This window comes from Brugia malayi, assembly GCF_000002995.4.
Source record: "Brugia malayi strain FR3 genome assembly, contig: Bm_v4_Chr1_scaffold_001, whole genome shotgun sequence".
NCBI classification, from domain to species: domain Eukaryota; kingdom Metazoa; phylum Nematoda; class Chromadorea; order Rhabditida; family Onchocercidae; genus Brugia; species Brugia malayi.
This window is the reverse complement of record NW_025062475.1, coordinates 6,798,057-6,823,043: the sequence shown is the minus strand read 5'-3', so window position 1 is coordinate 6,823,043 and position 24,987 is coordinate 6,798,057. Positions and strand designations below refer to the sequence as shown.

Sequence of the window (24,987 nt, the reverse complement as noted above, 5' to 3'; positions counted from 1 at the left end):
ATAAAAGCATAAAACTCATTATGCTATTTTGTTTCCGTTTCAATCTGTCTAAAAGCGAACTGAAATGGCAGTCACACAAAATCCACGAAACTTCTTAGTGTATATTGCATTGATGTTGACAATTCTTGCAAAACTTATAATAATATACCGAACGCATAAAGACGAGCCTGTTATACCACAAAACAGTCCCACCAAATAGTAAATTCATTTATATATTAGCATTCATTCACACAAAAACACAAAAGCATACACTATGCATAAAAGGATAAAGTATACAAATTCAGAATATTAGATTCGAAAAGAAGGGATGAAGCGTGACGTATACGCTAGAAACACGTGTATATAACTACAAAAATGCAATGTTTCCCTCATGAAATATACTTCCTACTACTGTAGAACGAATAAAAGACTGATTTAAATAGATATACACGAATCAAAGTAATGAAAAGTGAGTGAAATACCACAGATAACAGAATTGAAATAAATTTCAATTGAAACAAACTTCAAGTTAATTTTCTATTACTACAGATTTCATGAAAGAAAAATCTAAAGCAAGGAATGTAATATAATTTTTATAATAATATATAATAATAATAAAAAAAAATAATTTCAACTGAATAAAATAACAAAAATCAAACATAAACACAATATAATTGACGTATTCTATTTCTTCAGTGGTTTTCGTTTCCTTACGCTTCTTCTTAATTGAACACTTTCCTCCATCTCATCTTCTTCCTGTTGTTCTGTGAAAAAAATTTCGTCTAACTGCATTTATATGCGTTTTTTAAAATGTTGAACCAGCCTTTAACTCCTATATTTCCGGTTGGCCATGCTATCTTTTTCATAAAACTTCAATTCCATGCTTATCAGAGGCGTCCAACTGTTTGTGATAGAAAACAGCTCACTGCGCACATGCTTTATATCTCAGTATTGATAGATAATGATGATAAAGAACTGCGAAAGAGATAGAACTCATGCAAGCAACATAATTTACTCACCAGCAATCAAGCCTTCTTCAATGTGTAATTGTTCAGTTACATCCATAGCTTCAGTAAATATGCTTTTCGTCTAAAAAATAGTATATATATATATATATATATATATATATAAACTTTCATATCCAAAACAAAAATAAAGAAATAATCTGTGTTTGCAAAACAAAATGTGCATTTGAGAATTGCAAAAGATAAGAAAAGAAGAAGGAAACGCATATTTCATACTTGACTGTTTTGATAAGTACCATATTTAGACTGCTGTCGATTGAGAACTGAAATTCTTTGTATAGGGATCTTAATTTCGAACCATTTTGCCCGAAAACCATTTTCTGTGAAAATAACACCCGATTTTCGATGAAAAGAAAGAGTAAATGATACGTACGACTCCGTACAACCTGAGATATCCTGAAATATTTGAAAAAATTGACGCTATAAGAAACTATTGGGATGTAATCCTAAACAAATTTGCTTCAGCATGTAGAAAATAGCGCTAAAATATAATCTTCGGAATATCAAACTGCAATAACAAAAACTGCAAAAACTGCAAACACATAGAATTAAAAAAACCAAAAAATGGAAAAATTGATCTAAACCTCATGCAAATAATTTGTATTATCAAAAAGGCAGCTCCTGAAGAGTACTGTTTGTTCTTTGTTGGCCTTACAAATTTTCAGTAGCCCATAAAAACTTCCGTTACCATACCATTCGAAATGCACCAGTCGGCGACTGACTGAAGATACATTTCTGTATTTCTCTGAACAATGGTGATTTTCTAAAAATCAGCAAATTATAACATAAAAGAAAACTAAACATGAACTCTGCTTATCATAATAATTATTAAAAAATAGATTACAACTGTGACTAACAACAATTTATATTTATCTGAAATAAAAGGCGAAAAATTAACATACTTAATGAATTGAAAGGGTTTTCAATTCTCAACAGCTTCGCTGAGGTTGGCGACTTCGGCTAAAAAGTGGATTTTAAGGCTAAAGCTAAAAGCTTTTAATGTCAACCCGCGTACTTCCGATGGAATTTTATTTTATTCCAGCAAGCAGCATTACGATACTAAAACTAAATGATAAACTCCAGTATGTTCGCCCTTATAGTTGAGTTTATAATTTATAATCACTAAAATAATTTTTGGTATTACTGATTCAGCATATTTCTACCGCAACGCTATATCTATGTAAATGCTTCCACAATACTGACCATTACATTACTATGTCACTATATGTTGTTGATACCGAATTTCCTGTTACAAATTTCACAATTCAATTCTCGTCATCAAAAACCAAATCATACCATGACATTATCGATTCCCCTTGTACTTTTCCCACTATTATGTGATTGCTGTTCATCTGAAGATAGCTTAACCTTATCGGCTTGTTCTTGGAAACTATCGCTATCTGAATTTTTTGTTACAATATGTTTGATATCGCCACTAAAACCAGCCACATTTTTTGAACACTGTTTTGAGTAGCACATTTTGTAAAGCATTTTACTCGAAGCTCCATAGATTACATGACGAGAGCCATTAACGCCAATGCAAGATACTGCAAACGGTTCATCCGCTATCGTTAACAACCACTTTTGCTCTGGAAAAGGATTTGACAACATGTTTCCTTCAGATAGGTTTATTATTTCAAGTTATGCCAATCAAATATTTAAACATAAGCTTAAATTATATTCATAAGAAAGTTCATAACATTCACCTTTAGAGAGAACCAAACAAGCAAAAATTAAAGGAAAAAGCAAGTATTTTCAATTTAAAAGAAAAAAAATTGAGAAGCGATCAGAATACCTGCAAATTTATTAAAAACTTTTTCTAAAAATTTTAATTTCTTAGGAATCTCAACAATCACCATCATATGTATAGCATTCAGATGCAGTTTCATGAGGAAGAAATATTGCAAATTTTTCAAAACCTTCTGCATGATTTTGTTCCAAAATTGAATTTGTCTGCTGAAATTCTATGAAGTGAGAATTTCATTTAGAACTCCACTAAGAAAATTGCAAGTTAAAATATAAATGATTTGCTAGCTAGTGAAATATATACAGATTTTTCGATACAAAATTATTTTATTCATATTAAAAATTTGTCTCCTAGCAATGGAACTTTCAAATTGAGCAGCTGCACTAACAAATGCTTCAAAATAGTTAGTATATCGATTGACATTCTTTTCTGAAAGACTGCTACTTGAGATTGGAAGTTTTAAATGCTTAATAACACGATCGTTTTTCGTATTCATGTTTAAATTTGATATTACCGCTACGACTGCCGCAGTGAAGTTTTTCAGGAATATATCCTGTATAGTTTGCAAGACGTCAAAACAACACGTGATACTATCAGCTAATGTTCTCGAAGACTGCTGCTCACACAACATATTCCAAGCATTGCTCCGAAGATCCAAACGATACTTAAGAGATTTATGACAACCAAAATATTGCAGAACCTGAAAAATAAATACAGTAGAAAACGTTAAAGTAAAATGCAGCAAAATTCGAAGATGTAAGGAAACAGACTTTATCAAAAGAATAATTCTGGAAAGTATCGGTCATTTCAAATCTTTCTGTTGCAATTCCGTTTCTTGAAATAGTTGCTTGCCTGATATACTGAAAAATCGATTTACATGTAATACTAAGAAAAAAATAAACTTAAACATTCCAAATATTATATTTAAAATGAAAAATCAAGATTTCAAAATCAATTAAAGTACCTGACTAGGTAAACATTTCTTTAATGATCGAATTTTAAAGATTTAATGAACATTACAAAGTCCAAAAAATTAGGCAAAATGTTCAGAGCTTAAGTTGATTCGAGCTAATAACAAATTCAGGATAATTCCGCCTTTTGTGTATAATTACTAGTCTTTATACATATAACTCTGAATATATGTTTATAAAGTCTTTATATATAAAGTTCGATTTGTCACTTGAGAAAGCTAAAATGCCCAGTGAAAGAATTAATAGTAACCCAATGAACATTTTTTCAGGAATGGGAGCATAAGTTCACATATATATTAGTTAACTTAGTCCTTTCGCTTAAAATGGAAAATTGAACCAACGCAAAAGAAATAAAATTTGAAATAAAAAATTTCTTTTTCGGTTGATAAATTATAAAAATAGACCATATAGTTAGAGCTCAAAGACAACACAGATGTACGCAACAAGGAAAGTAAGCAGGAAAACACAACTGAGATTTTTATTCTGAGATTGAACATTTTTTGAGGAAATAACTATTTACGAACTTTGAAGAGAACATTCTGAAATATCAAATGTAAAAAAACATAATTACTTCAATAATCAACTGTAAATCGAATTTTAGCTCTGCAGCGGAACGTTTGTTCTTTGCCGTAAATGGTGGTGTTTGTGATAACCAATTAGTGAAACTAACCAAATCCTTCCTGAAACAATGGCTGTTAATGTTATTAGTTTTTCGTAAAGATTCCACAAACCATTGCTTCTACACGATCATCAGTGCTTCAAAATTTTGTCATCTCGCAACTTATTCTCTTGAAGAAAACTAAAATTATAAAATCTGGTTGATTTCAAGAAACCTAAAACTACTTTAATTCCTGATTTTAACTGAAAGTTGAGAACTGGACCTATTGCGCGTAGCTACTAAATGCATTTCGTTAATTTTATTTATGATATCTTCCGCTAGATTCTGGAAACTCTTAAGTTCTTTTAACGAAGATTCTTCATCACTTTTTTCAGCATACTTGCCGTAAGGATATACGTCGACATCGAATAAACGTTCAGGTAAAAGCTTTTCACTGAAATTACAACGATCTAAACTTCGATCTGAAATCCAACATGTAGGAGCAAAACTCGATCTTGATAAATTATCCATAAACGAATGTTTATGACACAACTCAAATTAAGTAAAAAATATCTTTGAGCATTAAATAAAAGCCAAATATGGAAAAGGATTTTACATAAAATGATTTATCGACTTGACTTAATGTTTTCCGAATCACTTACGTTCTAGAACTACGTAACGCACATCGCATCTCAATAAACAATTGTTTCATGTTATGCTGCAATGCTTCTGCGCCAGGAAGGAGTTCTCTACCGACGCTTTCAATTATATCACTGAAACTTCAGGACTAAATTATTTCCTAAAATGATCCCGGTCATACTCAGTAAACAATTTCATCCATGTCGTAGTCACTAAAGAACTTCCTCTACTTCTCATAAAATAATCAAGCAAAGATGCAATTTGTTTTATGGAAAGAAATTGAAACGACCATCCCTGCAGAGAAAATAAGAATTCAAGTACAAATCAAATCAAAATTAAGTGGATACTGACCCGAAACCTTTGTGTGCCCAATCAGTCATTTTTTTCCAATCCGCTGGTTTTAGCACGTTGCGATAAAAATTTACCAGTTCTGGACTCGCTTGCCCCGTCAATATCATGTTGATAAAACACTCTCCAAGATTACAATTTGAGACACTTTCTTCACCAAACAAATTGAATTTTTCATTAAATTCCTAAAAATGATGCTTCTTAGAAACTGAAAAGTTCTTAAAGTTTTTTTTTTTTTTTCTCATCAAATCATAAAACAGAGAATTCAACCCATACACAACCTGTGCTAAATTGTTGTATCTTACAAAACGTGGTCCCATATTCATTTCAGAATAATTTGTTGCAAAACGCAGTCGTTATATTCATAGCTTTTCTTATGAAATTTTGCTAAATTATACTTATTCGAAATACTAAACCAAAACAATACATGATAAAACAAAAACTCGACCAATACCTTTGATTGATCTTCCCAATCAACAATTGCTCGAGCAAATGTTTCAGAAACAAAGCACACATAAAACACTAGTTTCAGCCACCTGAAAAGTAGGAAGTATTAAAAAAAAAGCACCAAAAAGTTCAAAGATAGTAATCTGTCATTTAAAAAATTTTCCAGCAATACTGCGAAAGAAAATGCTTCATCACACTACTGCGGTAATAAATTTATGAAAGTAAGTATGAATAAAGCATGGGATAACCATAACATTCATCTAAATATCTAGAAAAGGCTAAAGTTGAGTAACCTGCGTGCAATAGTCCATATTAGACCGTTTTTCAGATAACCTAAACTGTCGATGTCAAAACCAATAACCTGAGTATTCATTCCTGGATTGTTCTCTAAAAAATGCTTTGTGAGAAATGTACGAAGAAGTGCACTTTGATTTTCACTGTGAAACATTCAATAGTCCAAAAATTTGTTTCTATTCAGAACTCGAGTATTTTATGAAAATTCATGGAACGGTTTTATTTTTCACGCATTTTTAACTGCATCTGATTAGGAAAATTATCCTATAAGTAAATCTCATATCAAATCTTTTCACCTGAGTTGAGTTGACCCATACTGGAATATACTACCATCAATTGACCTCGCTTGGATGAATAAAACATATCACCCACTGTTATTGAATAAGGATCACAGTTGCCTAAAGAATACATATGGAAAAATTAATATTGCTTTATAATTTTGAACATATCTCTATGAGAACTGGTATAAAATGCAGAATAAAGAACCTATCTATCGGAGCGGAATGTATCGCTTCTTCAAAGTACCACTCACATTAAACAATTGGAAGGAAAACGAACCAAAAAAATGTAGCGACGGCTCGATCGAAGCAATAGGAAGAACACCTGCTGCCAAAACAATCACAGTATTGTCTTTATTAAGCGCGAACAATAACGTTCCAAGAACACTGAGATTGCTGCTGTCACAGAATGCCTTCATTGCTCTTAATTGATTCAGTTCTTCTGGTTTGTCATTTAAACTTTCACTTTCTGATAAATCACCAAGCTGGAAATAACTTTCGTCAGCAGCATATACAAATGATTTTGAAGAAGAATGCCTTCAAAAATATTCATTCATTCAATGAACCCTCATCATAAATCTTCCTTTTTGATCTACTCTCATCACTTTTTTATTCATTCTTTTCTCTATGAAAAGTTATAAATTTGAAATTGAAGACTTGGTAATTCGTAAAAGTTAGTTTAGAAAATAAATTGATATATGGTACACTAGAGAATTCAAGACATGAATTATCAAAAAATTATACTCAAACTTTAATTAATACAGAGTTACAAGCTAAAAAAACTCACTGCGCCAGAAAGTGCGTCCTCACTGATTAGGTTTATGTTCAGCTCTTGACTGAATCGCTGCCATCTCATTAGCGTTACACGAGCTTTCATTCTAAATTCAAAGTAAATCAATGAAATTTAAAACGTGAGAAATTGTTTCACTGCTGAAGATGCCATCAAAGCTAAAGATCTTTGGATGACGTTTCTTTTTTTCTTTTTTTTTTCAACTGAAACTACTACAACAGCACCGAAGTAGCTAACAAATAATTGAAATCATTTTTTCCACCTGACAGTAAACCTGACGATTCCTTTTTCAGCATCTAGCAGATGAATACAGCCGTCACTAAAAGCTGTTGCAAGAACCTGAAATTAATATATTAATATTAAATTTAAAAAAAAGTGATTCAGATTCCGAACTGAATTTCAAATGTGATGTTTACCTTGCCATCAGGACTCCAACACATCGTTTCCAATCGAATTTCACCTTCCGATTTGACTCGGTCCAATAAGAGTGGCCTGACATCATATATGTCTCTCTAGAGTAGTAAAAAAATTAGGGACATAAATTGCCTTTATTTTAATATTTAATCATGAAAATTAAAATGAAACAACAAAGCTAAAAAAATCAAAATTAAGGGATACATATTTTGAGTAATTTTAATAATAATTTTCTCATATCAGGAAAATAAACTATACCTTCCATCCATGCCTCCAATGCAAACGTCGTACGCATACTTCACCTTTTTGCGAAGCTAAAGTTAATAAATCAATGTCTGGATTCCATAAAGCTTGATGAACCTGAAATAACGTACTTTTAATTTCTCTCAACATCACTATGGTCAGGTTACTTGAAATCTAGATTATGTTATGATGGCTACAATTAGTTAATTTAACAGTTATATCTTTGCAAGCAGTATAAAAAAAAGGAAAACCTTGAATGAAAAAAAGACAACCTTGAATGGAGAACGGCGACTTAAAACCGTTTTGCCCATCAAATCACTTGGAATGCAATGGCTTAAAACTGAATCCATGATCTCACTTTTACACTCTTCCCTGCAATAATGTGTGCACTTATACCAACAATAACAACAAGCAACATAAAATGAAAAATACAATGACCTGAAATTAGCATTGCAGGTAAAATATACAAAGCGTACAAATATACAAAAGTGAACATAATAAACAAAAGATGACCAAAAATGAGCAAGATATTCTTTTTTTCGCCTATTTAACCAGCAAAATTTGCTGTAAATTGATGCTTATGATATCAGTAATGTACTTGAAGTCAATGACACCATTCACCTCCACGACCCGTAATATCAGAACTGTTATTTTCCTGCATTAATTTGAAAACCTCAGTCCCAATTGGCTGTTAAGTCCGTCTCCGAAATTTTTTTTTTTTGTTGAAAGTTGAAATTTTTCTTAGATCTAGTTTCCAGGAATAAAATTTTCCACGAAAGTGGAGGAAAGTAGGAGGAAAGAAAGAGATAAGAAAGTAAAGGAAGGATAAATGCTTTCTGATGATTTAAAAACTTTTGCAGCCGGCAAGTGTAGCATGTAACTGTACGACATAGTGGAGTGGATAGCAATTATTTCACACCACACATCTGCACTAAGGTGTTTCTTATCTCATACCCTGATACATAAAGCAATAGCAATCAGAACAAAGGAGTTAATGATCACTTAATTAGTAATTAAATTCTTTACTCCATTTCAAGAATCACCCTACTTGATCATAGCACAAAAAAGAAGGAAAAAGTTGCAAATTGAACAACAGATCGTGACGAAAGTACACATTCGTATAAAAGTCACTTGTGACAAAAATAAGAAGGAATAATTAATCACATTTGATCATCACATTTAGCCTTTAGTTTGTGCAACACCATTACCCATTACAGTGGTTATCTATCATTGGCAAACAATACCATAACCACATTGAACAAACAAAGTAATTTAACCCAGTTACATTCCTGACAAATTCAGTTCCACAACTTAAACTTCATATAAATCTCATACACCACACTAAAAATTCGTGCTATAATATGCCTGCGCTGAATATTTCGGGACATCCTGCCAACTTAAATCTTTCACTTTTTTTTCGCTTTTTTTTACCTAAAAATTTTGACTAATTGCTGAAAGCTAACACATAAAATCGTTCATATAAACTGTTACATAACGCTTTTTCTTAGTAACATAAGATTCAGTCATTCGACTACTTCTAACGACTTCTAAAATAGCATTTACTCTTCTAAATTTGCAATATCATAATGTAATCAGAACTGATCCAAAATTGATTTATTTTTAAATTGAAGAAAACCATAAATCGTTTAACACAGTATGTTCCTCAGCAAATATGTGAATTTTGAATTAATTTATACGATGTGCACCGTACTTTGTCTCTCATCATGATTAAACTCAGTTTCAGAGTACTAATTAAACAAGTAAAGATAATAAAACTATGATGAAAAAACTGACTTTAGGACAAATGAAATTTCGGAATTCTGGGATAAAGCATTAGGAAACATGTAATGAGCACCTAATGCAATTTAGATTATTGCATTTCAAAAACAAGCAATTTGCTTCACAATTTTAAAGCACCAATCACTACACGGAAATATCTTAAAAGTCGGAATTCTCATTATTTGATCTTCCACTATTTTAAGATGTGCCAAACTTTTCCTTTTGCATTTCATTGATTTTCCAGAAGTTGCCTGTTTTCATTAATTCGAACTGTTTCTGCAATCTTAATCTTCTTTCTCGCCTTTTTTTTGACTTTGAAACCTCGATCTCTGGTTCGTCACCTGCACCCATTGTTTGTACATCCTAAAAAAAATGTAGAATGACTTAATTACAAAACTGATTCGTAATCGAAGAAATACCCGGATATAATCCATATAATTTTTAGTATAGAAAACGATTTCCAAATACTTCAAATAAATTTCACCTGCTCACCACTAAGATCATCGTCTTCCTCTTCTTCTCCCGTACCCGTACTACCAATAAATGGACTATTTTCGGCAGAAATGTGTAATGACGATTGTGATTGTTGTACTTCTGTAGTAGTTGCAAAGTTCATCGATGCTTCGCTAAGTGAATTCAGTGAGGATTGGTGCTGCTGCAACATGATATAAACAAAAAATTCGTCTGATATCGACAGTTTATAACTAAATATTAAAACAGATGTTTTCAAATTTGAAATATAAGAGGTATTAATTAACTACAAAAGATAACAGAGATACCTCAAATGCTATTGCCATTTGATTAAGAACAGCTTCCATATCAGGTGCACTATTTTCTTCACCAGAACCATTCTCATTTTTCCTCCTCTTTCTGTGTTTAGTTCGTTTTTTCAACATTTTCTGCACTTCAGACTCATCACTTGAAATCATCTCCTCGATATGTTTATGTTTTCTAAAAATATTAACACAGACTATTCAAATTTAAAAAAAAAAAACTTAGGTTCCGACGAATTGATACTATCCTTAAATTACTAGACGAACGAGGAATTTTCACTAGTTTCAAATTTATTTCGAATATATTGAAACAAACTTCAGACTTTCTAGCCTTCCAAATATAAATTCTTTGAAGAAGATAAACTAGAAGTTAAAGAACTGCACTTTTTGAATATTAAGTATAATTCACAGACAAATATTTACTTTTTCGATCGTCTTTCTTTGGCAGCTCTATGCAATGCCTGCACATAAGATCCGCGTTCAATTGGATAGCCACGAGTCCTTTCAAAAGCTAAAATTTGAATCTGTTAAGATAAAATTTTCAAGATGTAATTTAAAAACTCATTACACTATATACGTATATATTACCATCAATGGCATCATGTGAAGACCATCCCAAACGATCAATTAAGAATCGACATATCAAATAACCGCTGCGATTAACACCATTTGTACAGTGAACACCGATCATCATATCTGAAATTTTTATTCATATAATATGAAAAATAATTTCAAAGAAAATTATGTTTGCAAAGTAAGCAGCAATTACTTGGTTCGAATGAAAGCATATGAATAATCATATATTCATAAACAGTAATCTTAAGCAACCTGAATCCAATTTTAGTATGTGAAAATGGTAATGACCAATTTCTCCATTGTTTCCAGTTAATCGTACCAAATGTAAAATTAAAAACGGGCTGCTAAGAATACTTCAAATTCTTAACTAATTTTAGTTTTTCATTCTTAAGCCAAGTTGTAAAAGTACCATTATCAGCATTCGATTCCAAAAAACTATCCACAGCCATATTGAATGCATCCACCAGATCATCTCTTTCAATAAAACCTCGACCAGGACAATTGATTTTTTCATATAAAATGCACATCCCTTCAATATCATTGCGCTCATAGTAACGATCCGTATCCGTCAAGTCGATGATAAGACCCACTTGAATCCCTTTTTCACCTAACTAGAAAAGCCTTGTTTAGTAAATTCGTCTCTTCTTTTATATTAAAAAATGATTTCAAGATAAGTTAGATTAGTTAAGGTTGTTAAGATTGGATTTATAGATATCATAAACAGCTAAATATAATAAGCGAAATTAAATTTTATAGATCAAGCAGAAGGAAAAAAAATTGGACCACAAAAAACACTTATTAATTAAAAGCAGTGAAACTGTTGTCTAAAATGAAACAGAAATTCACAAAAATTACGAGGTAATCGTTGCCAAATAAAATAACACTTTAAAATCCCTAAGATTAACCAAAATGTTTGTCTAATCAACTTACTTTCTGTAAGAGGCTCAAAGTGGTGAACCGCTTTTCCTTCGGTATTTTCGTTGATAACATCATGCTGAGAGGCGTTTTGAAAACCAAAAACCGTGTATTTGATATAGGTAGACCAATTGGTTCGTAGCGTAACCATCTAAAAGAAACTTTCTGGAAAAGTTCTGCAGATACCAAGTAAACTAAATCCCCTGAAAAAAGGCTTTAATAACTGAGATAATGTAGTAAAGCACATTCATTCAATATCAACATGCACTTATACCATTTCCCTTGCAATTAAAAGGCGTTAAGGGAATAAGGAAGAGTAGGAAAAACTATTTTTCTCTCAAACCCATTATTTTACTGTAAAAAATTTTGCCGCTTCGCTTACCGTTCATTTGTGACTAACATATACGTCACCCTTACGAGCAGTCAATATTACGCCCATTCCCCTGTCCTCTTATCCAATCAAGAATTGTGTCTGGACCATCCCCAATCATTTCGTTGGGTTTCTTGTCAAGCGTCAAGGCAGTAGTTCTTTGCAGTTATAATAACGAAAATAAAAAGGATAAAAAATGGATAATATTATTCAAACCTTTAAAGTTGGCACATATGAATTGAGAACGAAGTTACTACGTTTTGAATAAAAGACTTAACGTTTTTAGTACATATTTTTAGTTAGTTCAATAAGATATCGACAGTATCATGCATTACAATCCCTCAAAAGAGATTTGAACTTTAGAAGTCCCGACAAGCAGCATAATTTAATTACTCTATTGTCACCGGCAATATAATACCGAAGATTTATTTTTTTACACGGTGAACAACCACAACTTATGCTGAATGGAGTTATATGGAATCGAACTTTTAATGTTTTTTTGTAGAAACGAAATAATCAGTTTGATTCTACAATCATTAGTGTCGCTAATAGATAAAGACAGTATGGCATTATCACCACAAACATTAATAGAAACTTGTTAAATTCATTCTCTTCAATAGAATCGATTATCAATTTCGTCCTACTGACAAAATTAGATAAGAACGGATCAGTAGTCGTTTTTTGGAAATAGTTAAGAAGAAGCTATAAATCTTGATAGCGAGAGATGTTAGTCTAGTGTGAAAATGACAAGTTTAATAGAAACTATGAATTCAATTTTGAATTGAAATGTGAGAGAGAGAGAGAGAGAGAGAGAGGAACAACAGTGTTATCAAATAAAAATCTCACTGTTTCGGTACCACTCGACTGGTTCGTCCCATTGTACAGTCAAACAATCTCGATGAACTGAACTCTCTTCACTAATAACTTAAACCCATCCAATCCTTCACAACCACTTCACGTCCTCGTACAGTTTTAACGTCGCTCTAGAGCTGCGACAGTTTACGGTGCGATTGTGCAATACCGCTCGTCTCTCAATTTAGCATCTGAAGGGTTAAGAGGGAAGTTGAGTAATCAGCAGAAGTTTATTAACGATTGAAGATTAATGAGGGTTTTGATATGTTGTACTTGGAAATGTAGACATCGCATTGAAGTTGGTATTATCATTGCTGGATCATTGGTAGCGTGACCTTTCAGAGATCCATAGTTCATCACTCATTCTGATTGCATACATTTATTTATTGCTTGCTTCACTGTACAACGTTTTGTATCAGGCAGGTTGTCAATTCTGTTTTTGCTAACCTGCAAAATAGCTAGAATCTTCTGAAGAATGCATAGATTTCATGGAAAATCATTAATGATTAAAAATGCATATTTCTGCTAATTTAAAGGACTACAAAAATATGCATTTAAAGCTAGAAATGAATCGCTTAATAACCATACATAATCATTTTATGGACATTGCTCTAGCTGATTCTAGTTGTACAGCTTATTTATGCAACATTGGAAGACAGCCATTCCTGCATTACCAAAAGTGCATGGTTTTGCAACTTTAAAAGGACAGTGAAACATTTGCGCATTATTAGTGGATGGAAATGCATATTTGACAACTTCAAAAGATAGTAATTAGATAATATCGCATTGTTAGTACAGTTAAGTAACGCTTAGTGATCATTAATATACCTTTGCAACCAGATTTATGCTGGACATTTTACCAGCTTCGAAACTAGCAGTATTTATGTGTACCAAGATGAATGGAAATTGTATTATGTCGACACTAGGTCATGTAATCAGAAGAATATTTACTTTTGAATTTTAGATCTGGTTTAGTAGTATGTACAAAATTTGAAAAAGGAGTGTAAATAGATCATTTTTCTTGTAGCTACCCATCGAGAGGGTCTGCGTTTTTAGTATTTTCAAAACAAAATCGCTTATGAGACAGACAACTTCATGTAAGTTGTCTGTCTCCAATTCCAAACTACAAGATCGTCTCAGAGACTTTTAAAGTGGCATTTACTAACAGATATTATCCAGTCTCACTTGACTCCATCATTTATCATTTGTCAGTCCGACTGGACGAATTTTTTTTTATATTTCAATTATCCTTCCTTAACTACATTTTTCTTGGTATCACCTGCTCACTGCTTAAATTTCAATAGCACTGATTCAAAATATTAAGACATTCCCAGATTTTGAAATTCAATGGTCAAAAATCATCGTACAGAACTTGTGTGTCACGTGATAGTTTGTTTTGATTGAAATGTGTAGTTTCCAAGTTGACATATAAATAGCGCCTCATTAGATAAGCAAACAACTGATACATATTCACGGTTGGGATCACTAAAACTTACAGTTTCATCCTGTTAAAATTAATTTGTTTATCAAATATATGGTGAAGTACTGGATGTTTCGGAAAGCCCAATGCTCCAAATGTGAAAACACAATCTTTTCGTAGAATTTCGGGAAATACCAGAATTCCTTGATATTAATCTCCCATTATAATGAAGATAGTATGATTAAATTTCATAAAGGCATTAAATGATAGTACAGCAATCTTAAAGTAATAAAATATGCTTACACAATAAAAAATATATTACTTTAATTAAATACAGGTTGGACAAACTTCTTTCCGTTCCTTTTTCTTTCTTCTCTCCATCATCAGTTACTACTTTCTCATTTTTATTAAAATTCTGTTTATCTATAATTGAATTCTGAAGTTTTGTGAAGCAATTCCAAACTTTTTCCTATTTTTTTAATTTTCAAGGGAAAATTCGTGGGAAATTTCAAGTGGAATTTAAAGGGTGGTTTAAATTTAAATGAAAATTTAAAAAAAGATTACCTCTTCTATGCTCTTCAGATTTCCAACTTACTAGTTTTTCAGGTGACTTTTCTTTATTTTCATGGTTGGGTCCTTCAACTTCTGGAGGCTGCTTCTGATTCTTAAATTTTTAATCTTTACCTTTCATCTGTCTATCTTGACTGTCATTTTTTGTCTCTTTGCCAGAATGTGGATGACGTTTCTCAGATTCATTAGAGTTCGGATCACCCTTGCCATCGAGTTTCTTCATTTTGCTTGATTCTCTTTCATCTGATTTCCTGTTCTTTTCAAGTTCTTTTACTTTCTAAATTCAATAAAGTTATTTTTTTCCTTTTAATTTCCTGTTCTTTGACACTACACTAAATTGAATTGAAAATTTCATCAGCTGTGCTTTTATACATACGTGTGAATGTGAAGGCATTTCAATGTCCGTTTCACCGTCCCTATTGAATACACTAATTTTTGAATTTTCTCTCAGAGATGGCTGTGTCGGTTCAACAGCTAGCTCTGAAATGTAATTCTAAAATTTTCATATCAAACTAGTGAGTAACGGATTACATTCAGATCAATCTTTGGTAATCTGACAGGGCAAACGATAGCAACAGTATAGTTGAACCACATGGGGTCATTGCGTTTTAGTTCATTAAAGCTCATCTACCAGTGCAATGTTTATTGTGAAATGAACCTTTTCTCTTGGAACAAACGATAACTGCCCAAATGAAAATAGCAGAAATGATGAGATATGATGGTGCTATTAACGCTTCATTCAGTGTAGAATACATTTATATCTAAACAATGAGCTATATTTGAAAAGTATTCATAGAGTGCTTCATTTAATATTTCAAAATCTTTGTGCGAACAATTCTCATCCTGTTTTTATCCTTAAAAAAATTTTTCAAGTTATCAACAGAAAAATATATCAGTCTTATGTTAACTTATATACTTTCAGGTTATTATTTCTTACATTACTCATCCATTAACATTCATAACTGATTAAATAAAACCGCTGAAATTAGTATTGCTATTTTTCCTATAACTTTTCTAAGCTTTTGGGGAGTAAAATTTTAAAAGATTTTAAATCTCAGTCTATTGTATTATGTTAGTAAGATAGTTTTCATGTTAATACTTTGTTAACACTAATTTCAGTAAGTGGAACCGAATTATAAGACAAGCGTAGTCTTTGCAAGACACCGCTCACAACTAGACATAAAAATGAAATAGATAAGACTTGGAAACTTACATTTACGTAATGACCTGAATACTGATAAGAACGCTCGGAGTGCTTTCATGCATTACAATATATTAATTTGTGTTATTGCATTTAAAATATCTTAAAATTTCTATTCAAACGATACTTTTTTAAAAAATTTCTTGAAGTTATTAACACGACGATTCATCACCGACTTATATTTACATTGAGCTTTTTATTACTTACTAAAATATTCATTCTTCTTCAGTTTACAATTTTATTCTTAATTTCGTTAGCACTTAACAATCCTTCAACTCAAGTGATATGACTGCATCTGACTTTATCGATTATTTTAGAAGATGAAATTTAAAATTCAATGAGCGATCAACCAGTAAATATTAAGGATATAATATTATTTGTAATCTGAAATTGTGTTATTCGCTGTTAGGAAACAGACTCGAGCCAATAATGCGATACTAACAATTTTGCAAGCATATAGCAAATAAACATCCCAGTTAAAGTGCTTGGATCTTACTATAGCTTCTCAGTTATTTATAATTGCTGACTGGCCCCTCTTTATCACCATCAGACTAGCCTTTTTAGCAATATTTATAAACTTTTAGGCATATGAGTTTTTTCGAATATTGGCGCTCTTTGGTAGCGGAAAGTGGCTCTCACCATTCTCTCAAATTCTCTCAAAAAAAATTGTACATAGATTCCGTGTGTTGAAATTGAATGTTGCATTTTTAGATCTGCCTTTCTTTCTTCCTTTTCATTTCGTATTTCTTGTTTATCTTGATTTCATTTGTTAGAATATCATGAAGTCATGGATTTTTGAAAGGTCTTTACCGACGTTGAAAGCTAAAAAATAATGTCAGATGTGAAAGTCTTGATATATGGAACTAAATATCGCAATTCTCAAAAAGAACTTTTCATAATTTTTAAAACTAAAAGCTATTTTGAAGTCAATTTATCCCGCTTAGGTTACTCTGTTTTTTGTTTGCTGCTGCTCAAAACTTACATGATTTCTAACATAATTTTGCTTTGACGATGCATTCGGTCAACTTCTTATTATGAATTGGTGAAAAATTATGCTATGTCAAATAAAAAAGGCTTTGTTGTCATACAAGCTATTAAGTTTTTTCATACAAATTACTAATTGAAATTTTTCTAGAAATAAAATAATAAGAACTTGACAGACCATCATTCAGAATACTTTAAAAATGACTTAAAATTGCATCACGGCTCTTTCTAGTACATAACACGAAATTTAATTAATAATTTTAACACTTATGCGGTGTGGATCGGTGAATGAATAATAATACAAAACTAAATGAAACGAAGACTGAGAATTGGGAAGTTTATCAGCATCGAAATCAAGGTCAATTACATCATTAAGCTGATACTCATTGAGTCATTAATCGACGTGGACAATATTCTGCTTTTTTTTAGAAGTTGTGTATATTTTGTTCACTTTCCAGACGTGACTTCTCCTCATATTTCTGTATCATTTCTGCCACTGATTCCAATAATTTGTATTCTCCAATCATCTCCTTTCCTGTCATCTTTTTATCACAAATTTTATGTTTGATAGGATTCTGAAGGCTTTCATCATAACAGTAATGTAGACGACTGTGTCTACTATTCCAGCTCTTTTCTTTCTGCAAAATTAATTTCTCATCAGCATTGGATTCAAGTCTATCTGGTACTTCCTCATTACCCGTAACCATCTCAAAAATATAGTTTGACTTCATCATTTTGTGATTCACATTCAAGGCTGGATTTAGATTTCCACGTGACTGCGTTGAAGTAAGAGTACTCGTTATCTGAGTTCTTGTAGTAGCGATTTCTGCTACTGCCGTTTGTTCTTCCATTTTATCGTTATTCACTGCAAGTGAATGGAAATCTTTGTTAGTTAGCCTTTTTAGCCTTTTCTTCATATTGTATTTTGCATGAAAGCATTTTGCACATTATCTAAAAATGTTACGGATGGGATTTTGTTCACTCTAGAATAGCAGATGCGCAAAATGCACTACCGCCATGATCTCCAGAAGTTTAAGCTTCAACTTTGATTAAAAAATATGTTTGTTTTTAATAATTCTAGTAATAAAGTCACCACTAATATTGGCAACATAAGTGACCACAGTGGGTGATATTTCGGTCATTTTTTGCGAACTGTCTGTGATTCCGTTCATTTCCTAAGAATAACTGCACTATTACTAAAATATAAAAAATAAATTACTATGAGATTTAGGTTATAATTTAATGGTTTTTTAATCCATTCGTGAATCTCGAAAAAAATTCTCAACGGCAAATCTGATTCAGGAGCTTGTCTGGTTCAATTATTTCATTCTTAATGAAAAAAAAAAAAAAACGAAATAATTGATAATAATAATAATAATAATAATAATAATAATAATAATAATAATAATAATAATAATAATAATAATAATAATAATGAAAATAATATGATCAGTAAACAATATTGCATTAAATTAAATGTTGATTAATGATAATTTGAAACAGCAGTGATCAACTAAAAAACCTTTTCTTTTGAAATGTATTTTCTTTGTGCCGAATTGTTCCAATTCATATTTAGTTCTCTGTGACGTTTGAATAATGTGGATGTTTTAGCTGTATTATTGCAGACAAACTGCCCATGTTGGGAATTGTTTGATAACCATTTGTTCTTCAATACTAAATTTACTTTACAATTAGATTTAAAACGTTTCAGCATCCATTTACCAAACCTTTTCTATTCTCAGCGTTTTGCTTTCTGGAGCAATTTAGAATATTTGAAATTGTAATGCTCATTATGCCACCAATAACTGCCATAACTACTAAGAATCCATTTTCAGTAACATCCATTCAACCTGTAACTCATTTCGTTGCATAGCTCCAGCAGAAAATTTTCAAAGATACACGAGAAAAATCAAATGAATGAAGGAAAATTTAGAAAAACAGAAATTTAGGAAAAGAGAGAGAGCTTAACATTGTTACCGAAAATGCAACTGTAAAAGGCAAAGTAAATAAGCTAAAATGAACTGCAGCGATGAAAAAGTCTCCTTAAATATTTTCTTTAAAAATTCATGACATTTTTGTTTTCCGAAAGGAATTGATTATAAAAGAAATGTTGCAGAGCGTACTGAATCATTTTGATTTATTACAATCGGTACATAAAGTAGCACTTCTCTTATTAAATTTCAAGGCAATGAATACAAGCTCAATCAATTTGCAACAATAGTAAGTTATTCGCGACTAACGTTGATGTCGTGAAATGGCTCAGAGTTGGGTTATCGAAATATTAACTGTAAACTGTTTTGATACGTTCATGGCGACTACTGTAGCAGGATCTATCAAATTTCTACAGTTAGTTTAAACTGGTGGCCTGTATAAAAAACAGTGTCAAAGTAATCTTCAACTCATAATCAGTGCATTACTCATTTTTTGAATAGATGAATAAATTCGCTGAAAGACCCATCAGTTCTAATAGCTAAATCAAACTTAATAAAATATGCTATTAATCTTCAGAGCATACGAAAGGAAAATTCACTAACAGCAAATCAAAACAGTATTCGAATCTGAACGAAATGATTGAATCCACATTGAGCAACAACGGCAATAATACGACGAACAGTGACCGGGATGAAAAAAGCAGAAATAAGCAAAATAATGGAACTATCCGCTGCATGCCGCAAAAAATTTTTCCATTAGCTGATGAGAGAATTGAGGATTTGATTTATCCAAGTATAACCTATCATTACTCAGTGAGCAAAAACGCACGATACGTATACGTGATCGGTGAGGACCCCACGGAACTGCAATCCCAACTTTTCGTATGGGATTTACATCGAGGAACAGCACGACGTTACTCGGTCATTGACTTTCCATCTTCTTTGCAAATGAAACATTTGTATGAGATCGATGCTCTTCAAGGAATATTGGTATGCTGCAGTACTGGATGCTTTTACGTGTATGCAATTCGATTCGACCATTCTCAAGAATCAGTCCGAATTCAACAAACTCTCTTTTACCAACTGAACAACAACTCACATTTCTGGAGCTCTGCAAGAGCCTTTTCCGAAAGAGGCATCATTTTCATGTCCCAACATGATCAGATCCGAAATTTCTACGTGGCCCAGATTAGTCTGGATACACCGGTACGGTCTGTCCTTCTTACTGCACGTATGTCCGGTTTGCGTTTTTGTGGTCAACCCTGGGTTGATGGTAACTATATGTACTTATTTGAGAGTGCCTCAATAACTACCTACACGGAAATAAAATACTTAACTGGCCGTTTAGTTCGGGCCAATCTACATACCGGTGAATTGGACACTGTATGTACAAAGGCAACTGGCAATATCGGGAGCAGTTTACCAGCTATTCGACAACAACAGCAATCACTAATAGGACGAGATACAACATCACAACAAGTGACAAATCCTACTAAGCTTATTAGGCGCGTAAAACACGTGGGACGAGATGGATGGCTATGGATAATAGCGGAATTTGTGGAACTCAACGATACTCCTACTCAAGATACTGCCCGTTGTGAGGTGCTTTACGTAGTTATTGCTTATTGCTCACTTTCGTAAAAACAGTTTTTACGTCAGTTCTCTTCATCATTTGTGTGAGTATTCAATATTTGAAAGGAAACAAATAAGTAATTAAAAAAGATTTTAGTGATATGCGCTCCCAGCAGTAATGTTATTTGCTCTTGAAGAAAATTCCAGCTGTTTACGAATGCCATGAAAGACTTCTTTCTATTTTGAAGGATTGTCCTAAACCTTGAAAGGCTACCTTCTACTTTCAAGGACTTTAAACCTTGAAAGACTTCTCTGAACTTTGTTTCTAGGTTCTCACCTTTTTTTTTTTCCGGAATCTATACTCATTTTTGCTCTAATTTTGAATACGTCTGATTGTCCATTATAACTTTACCAGTGGGAAATCAAAGCTATGCTATTGAAGGATTAGCAGCTTAACTTCAGTAAATGGAAACTGATATAATCACCTGTAGCTCCACAAAAATAGCTCTTTCTATGATTTGCAAAGAAATATTTATTGTTATCGTATTAGTAGTAATGATTTTCACATCACAAAAATTGTTTTTATTTTCTCAAAAATTTTCCATTCGGATTCAATTATTCAGAATTGTTAAAATGAGATACAGAATTAATCGGCCGCCTTAAATAGTCGATTGAATAGTACGAAGAATGTTTTGTTGTTCAACAATCAGTTGATATCATGGCTGACTTTTTCTGGCCTCATATTATGAAAAAAGTTAGCAAGTTCAAGGAACTCATTACAGATATGTGTTGTGGAAATGCAAACATTTATGTGGTATCGTTTGGATTGGCTTCCTGGATGTAAATTTGACGAACTAACATTGGACATCACCCGCAACGGCACCGTGGTTATGCTTCGGAAAAAAATGTTACAGATGGCCAATCAAACACAAGTCGATTCTTTCTTATTGTTTTCCAGAAACCCGGAACCACTGCTTAAGCAAAGCTTCCGTGCTTTAATTACTTATTTCCCGACTTGGAGAAGTTTGAATTGGGAACAGTTGCATTTCTTTGGCATACCAACTCATTTACTTATTCCTTGATAATGGTAACTGGTAACTGTGCACCATATGAATATGATAATAGAAATGTTTCTAGTACTTGACTAAGTTACAATTACATCTGCAAACTTCATCTAAGTCATAAGAGAGAGGAATCAACATAACTTCTTTCCATAAAATTTCTCTTTTGCTTTCACACACATATACATATTTCCTAAAATTTGGCAGATTGACAACAAATCAAAATCGAATTTATGATAAAATCAGAACCAAAAGAAGAAAAGAACTATCCTAACTGTAGCCTATTAATTAAGATAAAAATATTTCGTCGTAACAATAAGATAAAGGAAATTCAATCGTTTTTCTAAAAGATTTTCGCGATTTCATATCATCGATTCTACCAATTCATTGAAGCTAGCAAATTTAAAATGGCCAAAATAGAAATAGAATTTGGTCTACAAATTTGAATTTGGAATCAACTGTAAAATAAAAAGCATTCATTTTTGTAAAATAAAGTACAATTTCTTCAGTTAATCCAGGAAAAATAAGGTACTGTCCAACACAATACTTCAGATTTTACCTACCAGAATTTTGAGATGACATGGCAACAAATATGTTAACGAGTTCGGAAGCAAGAGCAGCAATAGGGAAACAAAATGAAGCGATTTTTCTTAAATCACCAAAAATTGCAAATATGCATTTTCGAGAAAAGCTTGTCGAGTGGAAAATCCAAATAAAGGATGCGGAAATTTTCGTAAAAGTGTAATAATTTAAAACCTGGATCCAAATTAATTTCTTGATTCAAATTTTAACAAGAAAACAATGAAATCATCTTATAAATAGCAAAATATGATTTCGAATAAAAGTCACAAATATCTAAACGCGTAATGTTTTTATTGTGGGAGAAGAATAAATTATAATTATACAAAACAGAAGTAAAGCATTAATGACATTTTAACAAAATCAACGACTGACAGTAATGATTAAATCAATAACCGCTAGCAATTTAAATGAAAGAAATTTCAAACGATAGTGAAAGAAATGAAAAATTTATAAGTGAACTAAGTATCAATAAACAAGAATTTTATTGACGTATTTAGCAATAATTTTGAAAAGGGACGAAAATACTGGACATTATATATCACAACAATTTACCAAATAATCTCGCTTACTGATACAGATTCTTATAAGATACCGTCAATAAAAAACAAAAAAGATTTAGTAATGAGTAAACAAAGAGCATTTAAATTAAGCGTCATGAAATTACGATCAAACTTTCGTTTCAGGCCCATCATCGACATGCGTAAACTGTTTGAATGAGTCACGCAATCGTGAAAGTTGTCGAGCTATGAGCTGTCCATATACTTTACTGTACCAAATATTACTTCGTCCTCTGAAATTAAATCATAAACTGGGATAGAAAAAAATTCACCGTTAAAAATGCTAACATAATTACAAGATAAGCAAACAGTCAAATGAAACAAATCTTTGTCATACCTTAAATCAGTCCTCGTGATATAGGTGACACGGGAACGACCAGCTATTGGTTCAACGAGAAACTGTGATGATAGCACAGCAATAGAAATGCCACCCAACATTTGCGTTTCACTGGAATGTACTGAACGCTCTACCAGAACACAACCACCACGTAATTCTTTTAAATCCTTATGCCACAACCTTAACAAGTTAGAAACTAAGTTAAAGTTTAACAATGACTTGCAAATTTCCCACTTATTATCAAGTAACAACAAAAATTAGTATCTTCTTTGTAAATTGCAGTTAGTTGTACCTGACCACTGTAGCGTCACGAGTAGGATGTGATGGTGTATCATTGATAACATATTGGAAAACGTCACAATTTTCGGCGTTCAATACTGCCACTGTTCTCCAGTTGATAATTTGAAGATCCCAAACATTCCTGAATTTAAATACTCTGTACTACACTACACTTATACTTCATTAACAAATCCTTTTGTGTAAAGTAAAGTACTTGCTTCATACCACTCAGAAATTAAATTAAAATCAACAAAATAAAAGTAGGGGTTACCTTTCTCGAACAATCCTAATGAGGATCTCCCTAGGTGGTGCTTCAATGTCAACCCAAACGCGGAAGAAGCGCAATGGATGACCATCCGTCGATTTTTTGGTTGAAATTTCAACACCATCCACTGTGCCCTCAACAATCCAACCTTTCCACCGATCCCGATGTCCCTAAGAATGAATAATGCTTCAGAACTTCGACAATTGATCTTGTATACCACTTCAAAGGAAATCAAAATTAGATATTTGAGATTTAAGCAAAGTGAACATCAAAAGGCCAACTATTTACCTTTAATAGCTCTCTCGCTTTTTGTAATAAGTATGTTTTATAATTTCCATCTTGGGACAAACCAAGTTCAGTCAGAAATGGTGCATCCGGTTCAGTGCCTTTACAGTACTTGCTACCTTCGTCACGCTCCAATCTAGGACTAGTCGGAACGATAAATACTTTGGTACAGTGCTCAATCATTTGCACGAGACATTCTTGTGCAGCCCGTGACTCCTTAATTTCACGCTCTGTCGGTAATCCTGCTGCTCCAATCGTTTTGTGACGTCTAGAAAGAAGATTAGCTGTAAAAATAACATCCTGAAATAACATCAAGAATGAATCAATTATTATCTGCAGACACTAGTCTAAAGCATGAAGATCATAAATGATGTAATATGGAAATGTTAGCAACCTTGTCGGACTGATGTTACTCAAACGTGAACCACATAACTGAAATAATGACGGTGCAAAGCATACAGCCAGATTTTGCGGCGTCATCTGAAACTCAGCAAAATAATTTAAAAACTTTGACATGAAACTTGAATAATGCCTAAACTCTTCCCTCATCCAGACCAAAAGTTTTGAAAAAAAAGGATATAAAGCTATTGAAAACGGAATTTTAAAGTTGCAATAAAGTAATATAAAAATTGAATTAAGAATAAGCATAAAATTGAATGGATAATTAAGAAGATAATGAGAGGTAAAACCAACACTATTAGTTGCAGAATGTTTAGCAATATCATGAAGAAAATAAAGCAGAGTTTGTAGAGCTTCCCGATGCTCATCAGGTAACAACAAAACGGCATGCTGAAGGGCTTCTATACGCATTTCCATCGGAATATCTACAAGTGAGCAATAACTGGATGGTAAATAATTATGAAATTCTACAAAAAAGTATACGAATAATAAAATTTATATTCGAA

The 24,987-nt window shown here is 32.2% G+C and overlaps 6 protein-coding genes across 8 annotated transcripts in view; 1 reads left to right on the top strand and 5 right to left on the bottom strand.

The window, feature by feature from the left end:
• Positions 1-663: 663 nt before the first annotated feature.
• Bm18198 (Uncharacterized protein) lies at positions 664-8,123 on the bottom strand (the record flags this gene model as incomplete). Its single annotated transcript, XM_043076821.1, has 22 exons — positions 664-743; positions 999-1,068; positions 1,221-1,400; positions 1,589-1,725; positions 1,907-1,964; positions 2,373-2,593; positions 2,861-2,960; positions 3,266-3,451; positions 3,522-3,611; positions 4,294-4,402; positions 4,604-4,774; positions 4,983-5,093; positions 5,311-5,492; positions 5,762-5,843; positions 6,048-6,141; positions 6,345-6,446; positions 6,607-6,811; positions 7,114-7,204; positions 7,379-7,455; positions 7,533-7,628; positions 7,789-7,890; positions 8,046-8,123. The coding sequence occupies 22 exons, from the start codon at positions 8,121-8,123 to the stop codon at positions 664-666; spliced, it is 2,622 nt and encodes an 873-aa protein (XP_042932755.1).
• Positions 8,124-9,750: 1,627 nt separating this feature from the next.
• Positions 9,751-13,064, bottom strand: Bm4346 (Uncharacterized protein; the record flags this gene model as incomplete). Its single annotated transcript, XM_001900697.2, has 8 exons — positions 9,751-9,915; positions 10,037-10,207; positions 10,332-10,503; positions 10,749-10,836; positions 10,914-11,021; positions 11,311-11,512; positions 11,832-11,967; positions 13,033-13,064. The coding sequence occupies 8 exons, from the start codon at positions 13,062-13,064 to the stop codon at positions 9,751-9,753; spliced, it is 1,074 nt and encodes a 357-aa protein (XP_001900732.1).
• Positions 13,065-15,131: 2,067 nt separating this feature from the next.
• Bm10698 (Uncharacterized protein) lies at positions 15,132-15,783 on the bottom strand (the record flags this gene model as incomplete). Its single annotated transcript, XM_001900696.1, has 3 exons — positions 15,132-15,305; positions 15,405-15,508; positions 15,687-15,783. The coding sequence occupies 3 exons, from the start codon at positions 15,781-15,783 to the stop codon at positions 15,132-15,134; spliced, it is 375 nt and encodes a 124-aa protein (XP_001900731.1).
• Positions 15,784-17,638: 1,855 nt separating this feature from the next.
• Bm10699 (Uncharacterized protein) lies at positions 17,639-18,385 on the bottom strand (the record flags this gene model as incomplete). Its single annotated transcript, XM_001900695.2, has 2 exons — positions 17,639-18,078; positions 18,307-18,385. 2 exons carry the CDS (start codon positions 18,383-18,385, stop codon positions 17,639-17,641), a joined length of 519 nt encoding a protein of 172 aa, XP_001900730.2.
• Positions 18,386-19,780: 1,395 nt separating this feature from the next.
• Positions 19,781-21,798, top strand: Bm10700 (Uncharacterized protein; the record flags this gene model as incomplete). The annotated part of the gene is made up of 2 exons (XM_001900694.2): positions 19,781-20,746; positions 21,499-21,798. The coding sequence occupies 2 exons, from the start codon at positions 19,781-19,783 to the stop codon at positions 21,796-21,798; spliced, it is 1,266 nt and encodes a 421-aa protein (XP_001900729.1).
• A 1,227-nt stretch (positions 21,799-23,025) lies between these two features.
• Positions 23,026-24,987, bottom strand: part of Bm4122 (Uncharacterized protein) — a gene marked incomplete at both ends in the record, with an annotated part of 37,193 nt that continues 35,231 nt past the window's right edge. For all 3 annotated transcript variants that reach the window (XM_043076817.1, XM_043076818.1, XM_043076819.1), the window contains 7 exons: positions 23,026-23,149; positions 23,254-23,433; positions 23,546-23,674; positions 23,804-23,967; positions 24,086-24,350; positions 24,477-24,562; positions 24,776-24,906. In XM_043076817.1, the coding sequence (XP_042932751.1) occupies positions 23,026-23,149; positions 23,254-23,433; positions 23,546-23,674; positions 23,804-23,967; positions 24,086-24,350; positions 24,477-24,562; positions 24,776-24,906 (1,079 nt within the window). The remainder of the gene's footprint in view (positions 23,150-23,253; positions 23,434-23,545; positions 23,675-23,803; positions 23,968-24,085; positions 24,351-24,476; positions 24,563-24,775; positions 24,907-24,987) is intronic.